Here is a 9707-nt window from a genome sequence, read left to right as displayed (position 1 = left end):
CTCATTTCCCCTCCCCCTACCTTGTCTCAGTCAAATCCCTCGAACTCAGCACCACCTTCCTAACCTGTAATCTTCTTCCTGACCTCTCCGCCCCCACCCCATTCCGGCCTATCACCCTCACCTTGACCTCCCTCCACCTATCGCATTTCCAACGCCCCTCCCCCAAGTCCCTCCTCCCTACCTTTTATCTTAGCCTGCTGGACACACTTTCCTCATTCCTGAAGAAGGGCTTATGCCCGAATCATCGATTCTCCTGTTCGTTGGATGCTGCCTGACCTGCTGCGCTTTTCCAGCAACACATTTTCAGCTTATTTCTCCATATGCAAAGACTAGAACCGAACTACTTTAGTGACTGTGTATGTATATAAAGATTTTTTATGAATGAAGTATACTTTTGAAATAAAAGAAATGCAATTCACCCTCGTCATGTTTTCTTTTCAGTCTACCTGTATTGAATAATACTATTCCAACTAACGCTAACAAGTGCAAATGACCAGAAGTCATCACAATGTCAGATTTGTACTCTTTTAGATTGGAAACCAAATGTTTAATTCCACAAATCCATTGGCAATTTATCAAATTTCAATGCCACTGACTGTAGTATGTATGTAGCAAAAGTCAAAACTGTCAACACTTGGATGGATTGTAACCGTCTTCATTTGGGGTTTTTTTTTAGGTGTTTGGATAATGGGCTGCGTGCAATGCAAGGACAAAGAGACAACAAAAGCAGCCGTGGATGACAGGGCTGGTCCCATCCCTCAGAATCCAGGCTATCGTTATGGGCCTGACCCTTCTCCTCAGCATTATCCCAACTTTGGCGTCACGGGGATTCCGAATTACAACAGCTTCCACGGGACAAGTGGACAAACATTGACCGTCTTTGGTGGAGTACATTCTTCCTCACACACAGGAACATTGCGTACCCGAGGTGGAGGGAGCTTAACTGGTAGGGAGAACACCTGATGTCTCATCCGTTACCATTGTTTCCTGAGGGTCCCGTGCATTAAAGAGCCCTTGTACCAAAACAAAACTCTTTTCCCCTCTCTGGAGAAAGGTGTGAACTGGTGAACAGCAAGATTTGATTACTGTGCTGCAGCCAGTGGCTTGTTAATAATTTACTGTTAATGCTGTGAAAGTATTCTAATAGAACACCCATGAAATTCTTTCCTACATTTGAAGGCACTATATAAATGCAGCTTCTCATGTTACTAGAACAATAAGTTTGTAAGACTTATCCATCTAGTTAAACTAGGATAAAGTGCAATTATAAAGCGATATATTCACTTGAGGCAGGTTGTCCTATTGGGAAGGAGATGCAAGGTAGTTGCACCAGTAAACAATGACAGCTGCAGTGACGGTGAATAGACTGTTCATCCCCAAATTACAGCAAAATGTTATGAATGTCAGGTTTTATAACCAGTTACATTTCAAATTGTCGATTTAGTTTCAAGATGGAGTGGAATTGGAAGTTTAGAGGACAGTTAATGGACATTTCTTACTGGATACATGTTGCCATGGGGATGAGCTTTGAGAAGGCAAGTCTTGATAGCAATCTGTTGTAGTATGGGCTTACAGGATTTTACAAAGTTTTACTGAACTTGATAGAAAAGAATCAGCCAGCAAGAATCGAAGAAAAGAGAGCGGCAGCCAGTCTTTACTGTTCACCATGCAGAATGAAGGGTGGGGGGGGGCGGGAGGAGAGTTTGTGCTGAGATTGAAGAGACTCCGTTCATGAGGATTTAATGAAGATGGGACATTTGCCTAACTTTGGTTAGAAGGAAGCATCTCCAGGCTGACCATCATCGTAAAGGTGTATTCAGGGATCAGAAGTTAACCAGCTGGAAAAGCAAGCAAGTCATTGGGAGTGATTTGAACATGGAATGACATGTCCACTGAAGGGAGAAGGTGAAATATAATCATGTAGAAGTTTCGCCTTTTAAGTGGTAGACAGTGGATTGTCCGGACAGTTTAAATTATAAGTAATTGCCTAGAATATGGTTAAGGCAGTGTCACTTTTACTTTGCTTATTCCACTAAAAGTCTTGAAACTTGAAATCTTACTGTGTGATCCATTCAGTCACTGGAAATTCAAACATCTTTCCAAATACTATTGATTGTATCACAGTGAAGGATATAGACAGTGAGAACACAGGTCCCCTGGAGCTGATGGGATGCATCCGGGGATATTAAAGGAAGTTGTTACAAAGCTGGTGGATTCTGTGGTGGTAATCTTCCAGGAATTCTTCAATTCTGGAAAAGTCCCATTGGATTGGTAAACTGGCAATGTAACATCTTTATTTAAAAAGGGGGAGAAGCAAAAAAACACCAGTAACTATAGGCTAGTTATCTTAACATTTGTCATTGGGAAAGTATTCAAGTCTGTTGTAAAGGATGTAATAGCAGAGCATTTAAAAATACATAATATGGTCAAGCAGAGTCAGTGTGATTGCACGAAGGGGAAATCGTGCCTGATAAACTTATTTGAATTCTTTTAAGGAGGTCAGGAACAGGAGGAAGCAATGAATGTAATATGTTTGGATTTTTAAGAAGGCATTCAATAAGGTACTGCACTTTAACTACTTAGCAGGATAAGAGCCCATGATGTTGGAGGTAGGTTATTAGCAGAGATAGAGAATTGGCTAATTAATAGAAGACAGAGAGTGGGATAAAGGAGGCTTTTAACAAGGTTAAGCAAGAGGGCAAAAAACTTGGCAGATAGAATAACTTGGAATCCTTATGCTAATCTCAGCCTGGTATCAGCTGGAGCAATCTGCAGAGTTCTCCCGCTGTCTGCGCCTCCTACTCTGCTCAGTCAAGGGGACCATGATGTGCACTTGTGGTTTGTTGTTCTTTAAACGTTAGGAAAGAGAAAGCGGAAGCTCATCTTCCAACATAAAAATCAAAGATAAATTTGCAAAACTGTCTGCAGGATCCAATGAAATCCTGGGTGTCAGTCGAATTTGTCTTTCGCCTGGCCTAGAGGTGTACTGCACTCAGTAAAACACGTAAAAGCTGCTTAAGTGATCACCCTGGATATGTGATGGAGGAAGGTGGCAGAGGTTGAGGGAGAGATGGGTGTAAATGCCTCTGCAGGGCATTACCCCGTGAACATTTCTGTCATAACACAGTGCTCTATTGACAGCCTCATATCAGACTCTTTGATGGCCTGGCCCTGGGTAAAAGTTTTCAAGACCATAGGCTGCTCTCTCACACTAGGGAGAGACAACTGGTGGTGAGTTCACCCTGGGGGTCACCATGCCTCGGGTGAAGGGTAAGGCTGGGAAGATTGGACTTTCATGGTTAAACTCAGCCGATGGTGGAACTGAACCTGTGCTGTTGGTGTCACTCTGCAGTATCAAGCAGCCATCCAGCCAGATGAGGTAATTAACTGCCCGTTCCCAGCTGGGCTAACCTGCCTGTGTATGGAGATGCTGAGCACTGCAGAAGAAGCTGTGATGTTTTGGAGTACTGTGAGCCATGATCCTGATGCTAATGGGTGTCCCTTTTGTTTCCTGTCTCCAGTTGGGGTAACCCTGTTTGTGGCCCTGTATGACTATGAAGCCAGAACGGACGATGACCTCAGCTTCAGGAAGGGCGAAAAGTTCCAAATTCTTAATAACACGTAAGTACCGAAAAAGAGAAAAAGGCCAATATGATAAAGACCACTGCTTTTGAGAAAGGTTACTTCTTTCATCCAATCTTGAGACTTCTGTAGAGTTTAGATGAACACCACAAGTGACTTTGTGTGATCCTCATCTATTACCGCCAAGAGAACTATTACCCATCAGTCAGCAAGTCAGGTGTCTCATTGGTTGGCTTGCATTTAGTATTATTTTTTTTAAGTAAAGCATTAAAAGGAATCATTAATGCCAGCTGTCACCATGGTAACGGCTGTTTAATCTAACTTGTGGAGTAAAGGAATTTATATGTGGAGCACTCTGCCACTTGGAAGCTGACATGTTTAAAGGGAAGTCTTGACACAAAGTTAAGGGAGCAGGGAATAGAGGGATGGGGTGGCAGGAGGGTTCAGGGAATTATTAGAGTGGCAAGAGGTCTATGTGAAATATTCAGGAATGCATTGACGAGTTGGGCTGAAGGGCCTGGTTTTAAGTTGTGGATTCAATTCGTTTCTGTGCATCATAGCCCCCCCCCCCCCCTGTAGTTTTACCAGTCCTCCCAAATGCAGCTATATGACCACATTCAGGACTGCAGAGTTTGAGATTCCAGGAGGAAACTGCAGTCGTAAGCAAACAACATGTTCAAGGGAGAAAGTGGGGGCTGCAGATGCTGGAGATCAGAGCTTAAAAATGTGTTGCTGGAAAAGCGCAGCAGGTCAGGCAGCTTCCAAGGAGCAGGAGAATCGACGTTTCGGACATAAGCCCTTCTTCAGGAATCTTGAAGAAGGGCTTATGCCTGAAACGTCGATTCTCCTGCTCCTTGGATGCTGCCTGACCTGCTGCGCTTTTCCAGCAACACATTTTTAAGCTAAAACATGTCCAAGGGGCTGAGACGAGTTTGATCCTTTCCATGACCGAATCGCCGAATATTGCAGATGCTGATGATCCAAAAGCAGAACGGAAAATTCTGGAAGCCATCAGCTGGCGAGCCAACATCTGTGTATTCAACAGCTGACCACTCACCATGAAGAAAGGTTCATGCCCCAGATATGTCTATTTATCAACAGATACTGCCTCACCGTTTGGAAAACAACAGGATATAATCCTGGAAATGGGGAAGAGAAATCCGGCTTATGAGGAAAGAGGGTTTAATTGTACAGCTCTTTGATAGAGCTGGTATGGGCACAGTGGGCTGTTTTCTCACCCTTAGTATGCAAATCCATCTTCTGTAGCTCCTCATTTTTCTCTGGGTTCTCAAGCTGTATATCCTTTCATTGAGCACTCAGTAATGAACAGCAACTTATTTTTTATATCAGAGAAATCATGAAACTTGTTCCTGTGGATGAGTGAGCTGCTTTTCTTCACCGGGTATAATATATCCCATCCACTTAACAACAAGAAACAAGAGCATTAGCTATTTCCACAGCAGACAGTGCATTAACTGAGATGTTTTAATAAATCTGTGCAACACCTTAAAGTAAGACCACATTTTAGGTTCCACATGATGTGAAGGATGTTAAGGCATTGGAGAGGGCACAGAATATAAACCCATTATAACACTGTCTGGTGTAAGGAAACAGGAATACAAGAACTATTTGGAAAATTCAGGGCTGTTTCCAATACAGCAGAAGAGATCATGGCTAACTTGATATCATGTTTGAAGTTGGCCCGAGTAGACAGAAGCAGATTGTTTGCAGTGATTGAGGTCTAAGACAAGCGGATGTTAATATCTGATTAAATGCAGGAGGTTTAGAGGAAAGAGAAACAGAACAAAGAACAACACAGCACAGGAACAGGCCCTTCAGCCCTCCATGCCTGCGCTGACACATTTTGCTCTTTTATACTAAAACTGCCTTCACTTACAGGATCCCTCTATTCCCTTCCTATTCATCCAAGTGCTTGTGTGTCTGCTTCCGCCAGCTCCTGTAGCAACGAGTTTCAGGCACTCACCACCCTTTTGTGTGAAAAATTTGCCTCGCTCATCTCTTTTAACCTTCCTCTCTCCCCCCCCCCCCCATCTTGAACCTGTGTCCCATAGTAATTGACCCCACCACCCTGGGAAAAAGCCTTGTACTTTTCACTCTATTCATGCCATTCACAATCTTATAAACTTCTGTCAAGTGGTCCTTCAATTTCCTGCAATCCAGTCTTTCCAACTTTTCTTCATAGCTAAAATCCCCCATACCAGGCAACATCCTGGTAAATCTTTTCTGTACCATCTCCAAAGCACCCACATCCTTCTGGTAGTGTGGTGACCAGAACTGTGCGCAATATTCCTAGTGTGGCCTAACTAAAGTTCTGTAAAGCTACAGCATAACTTGACCATCCTTGTACTCAGTGCCCCTTCCAGTGAAGGCAAGCACGCCATAGACCTTTTTTACTGCCTTATCCACCTGCGCTGGCACCTTCAGTGATCTGTGGACCTGCACACCCAGATCCCTCTGCATAACAATACTCCGAAGGGTTCTGACATTCCCTGTATAAATTCCACGTGTACTTGACCTTCCAAAATGCATCACCTCACATTTGTCTGGATTTTTACCCAGAGGGCTGTGAGCTCTGGAGAAGCAAGTGATTATTGCTGCGGTCAGCCAGCATCCCAGAGCACACGAGAGAAGGGATCTAAGGCAAAAGAAGGACTTGCCCAGTTAACACAGATATGAGGAGGAATTTTGTCTCTCAAAGGGTGGTGAATCAGTGGAATTCTTTACCATCGAGAGCTGAGTGCGTTCAGGACTGAGCTGGACAGATTTCTGCTCAGTAAGGGAATTGAGGGTTTTGGGGAAAAGGCAGGAGAGTGGAATTGGGGGGTTATCACATCAGTTATGAATGATGGAGCAGACTTGATGGGCTAAATGGCCGACTTCTGCCCCTGTGTCTTGTAGTCTTAAGATAAACAAAGCGATTGGAGGACAGAACAAGCACATTAGATGCTCACACAGAAGGTAAGCGCAGGTTGTGTTGGACAGCCTGTATGTGTTAAACAGGTAGCCCCCATTTGAGGTACACCCTTTTTGGCACGTTTTTAGCGTCATCAACTGAATAGTGTTCCCTCCATTTTTTTTTGTTTTAGTGCAGGTGTCAAGGATTGAATTGTGATTGCACGCGCTCAGTCCCCCCCCCGCCCAACCCCGATCCTCTCCCTCCCTCCCTGTCGCAGGGAGCAAGGACTCAGGAGAGAGGAGCTTGGAGAAGGATGGCAAGCTGGAGGGAATGAGCCAGAGCAAATGAGCGAAGCCAGGAGTGAGGGGACCAGAAGAGGGTAATGAGGAGGGTTCAAAATGGAAGACCAGATGGAGAGAATAGGTTGAAAGAGGAAACCATTACATTTTTAACTTCAAAATTACAGGATAGGAAATGACCCCCCACTCCCCCCACAATGACATTGCTGCTTATGGAAAAGTGACTTTCATTGCCCATGCTGTTTTCTTTTTTGCAGAAACATACGATACAGTTAATAATGAGGGATATTTTCTAATTCACTTGTGGTTATTGGTCCTTGACAGTGATGACAGTGTATGGCAAACGTGAAGTTATCTTAAAGGGCTGACACTCGTCCTGGTGATTTAGAATTTGAGAATTGATGCAAATATCAAACCAGGTCAGAAGGAATTATTCCCAGGATCACTGGGAACTAACTACAACCGAATGTTGCCAGTGAAGACAGAACCTCCTTCCTGTGTGAAGCAGCTGCTGGGAGCAGCTTCTCCCCTCCCTGTTGATGTCATTCCCAGTTGTCTTTGTGCTATGCAGTCAGTGTGACACTGAGATTTACACGGTTACCCAAAGCAATACACTAAACACAGTCTGTGTGTTTTTTTAATCTACAGGACGGGTCCCAGTGGGACGAGCAGTCTGCCTGTGCCAGCCCTGTCTTTACTGAAAGAGTTCAGACCCAGCTTAGCTCTGGTGGCTTTAACAGTTCCCTCTGTGCCCACACTGAGACAAAAGCTGTTTTCACCAGCCCCCTTTTCCCCACTGCCCTTCAAAAACTAAAAGACCTGTTGGATGGCGTTCCCTCCAGTGGGTCACAGCTGAGAAAGCAGACCTGTCCAAGCCCTTCCCTCCGTTCAAAGGCTACAGGACACCAAAGAGCCAAGCAGCACCTTAAAGGAGAAAAATACTGTTTTCCTTCCTTTCAGTGTAAAAGATCACAATCATGAATAACGCGTGGGTACAAATATCTGTCTGGATCAGTCCTCCCGTTTCCTCTATCTGACTCCAGCCCTCTTTCCAGGTTCACTCTTTGCTATGTATTTGGGGTACTCTGACCTTTGCTCTCTAACCTCAAATGATCTGTCCTTGGCAAAGGTCTCATCTCCAAACCCACCATCCTGCCATGAATTCGAGTTTGGTCTGACCATGACCTTTTTGTCACCTCAGCCTCCAGGAGCAGGGGCCAGGCATCTTTCTCCTTTACTGTGAGACGTTTGTCCAATTCCTTGAGCCTTTCTCTCCAGCTCCCCTCCCTCTGGCATCTTACTCTATCCAGATTGTCCCATTGAGAAATGTTAGCATCACCTGTACTGTCTCAGCTTCCCTGTTCTCTGCATTCATTCAAATGTACAATCCACTCACCTTCCAGCCCTCTGTTCTCTCAGCCAATCCAAACCCTTGTCTTAAAACCAGCTGTCAAAGGAGTTTTGTTGTTGGTTGCCATAGCGACTGCACCCCAACCTTCACTCCAGCAGAGGTCAAATGTCAACTGTCTGACACTTCCTACTACCTTCCTCTCTGCACCGCGACCCTACTCCTGCAGCACTCCCCAAAGCCTGTCGACCATCTACAAGACCCAAGTCAGGAGTGTGATGGAATACTCCCCATTTCCCTGGATAGATGCAGCTCCAAAAACACTCAGGAAGGGTGGCACCATCCAGGAAAAAGCAGCCCGCTTGATTGGCACCATTCCAGTACCTCCTCCATCACCAGCAGTAGCAGTGGTGTGGACTATCTACTAGTTGCACTGCAGAAATTCACCGAGGCTCCTTACCCACTGCCTTCTAAACCCACAAACACTCCATCTAGAAAGATGAGTAACAGATGCGTGGAACCACCAGCACCTACAAGTTACCTTCCGAGCCATTCACCATCCTGCCTTGGAAATATATCATTGTTCCTTCACTTCACATTATGGGTCTACCATCACCAAATGGACTGCAGTGACTCAACAAGGCAAACTCACACTCTGCCTCTATTGCTGATGAAGAGCTTTTGCCCAAAACGTCGATTTTCCTGCTCCTCGGATGCTGCCTGAACTGCTGTGCTTTTCCAGCACCACTCTAATCTAGACTCACCACCACCTTCTCAAGGGTAACTAGGGACAGCCAGTGACTCCCATGTCTCATGAATGAACTATTTTAAAGTTGCAGGCTGAGATGTTTGTAGCTACACCAGTACTGCAGCGGGGTTGTTCTAATATGAAGCCTGATTCCTGCATAGGATTTATGGAGCTCATAGCTCCATAATCCCTTTCTTTTCTGAACATAATCCCTTTCTTTTCTGTGCATCTCTTTGATGTCAGATGCTGAGTCACATCGCACAGCAGAGACACTGAGTATGGCAGCAGCCCTCCTTCAGTTTCAGTCACCTAAAAAAGGTTGCAATTCTGTCAAATTTTTCAGACATTAATTGATGTAGACCTTGTTTGAGAACATTTAGTGGGGGCTGACAGCTTTTCAAATCACAACCTTCCCAGTCAGAATGAAAATATTCAGTAACCCCCTTGTGCTGCTTGGAAGGAGTCTGTTAATGATGCTTTGAAAGAAGCAGAACTTTTCACTGAGATAGAGATCGGGATGAAAGGCGTGGCTTGGGTCATAGAACATAGAAGAATACAGCGCAGTACAGGCCCTTTAACCCTCGATGTTGCGCCGATCCAAGCCCACCTAACCTATACTAACCCACTATCCTCCATATGCCTATCCAATGCCCGCTTAAATGCCCATAATGAGGGAGAGTCCACCACTGCTACTGGCAGGGCATTCCATGAACTCACGACACGCTGAGTAAAGAACCTACCCCTAACATCTGCCCTATACCTACCCCCCCTTAATTTAAAGCTATGCCCCCTCATAATAGCTGACTCCATACG

At 44.9% G+C, this 9707-nt stretch overlaps 1 protein-coding gene across 7 annotated transcripts in view; it reads left to right on the top strand.

Annotated features, from left to right (window-relative positions):
• Nucleotides 1-9707, top strand: part of LOC122548458 (tyrosine-protein kinase Fyn) — a 271949-nt gene that overhangs the window by 188082 nt on the left and 74160 nt on the right. For all 7 annotated transcript variants that reach the window (XM_043687161.1, XM_043687162.1, XM_043687155.1 and 4 more), the window contains 2 exons: nucleotides 677-946; nucleotides 3522-3621. In XM_043687161.1, coding sequence (XP_043543096.1) covers nucleotides 688-946; nucleotides 3522-3621 — 359 coding nt within the window. In that variant the 5' untranslated portion in view covers nucleotides 677-687. The remainder of the gene's footprint in view (nucleotides 1-676; nucleotides 947-3521; nucleotides 3622-9707) is intronic.

This window comes from Chiloscyllium plagiosum, chromosome 3, assembly GCF_004010195.1.
Source record: "Chiloscyllium plagiosum isolate BGI_BamShark_2017 chromosome 3, ASM401019v2, whole genome shotgun sequence".
Taxonomy (NCBI): domain Eukaryota; kingdom Metazoa; phylum Chordata; class Chondrichthyes; order Orectolobiformes; family Hemiscylliidae; genus Chiloscyllium; species Chiloscyllium plagiosum.
The sequence above is the reverse complement of the archived record's forward strand: the minus strand, read 5'-3'. Positions and strand labels throughout refer to the sequence as shown.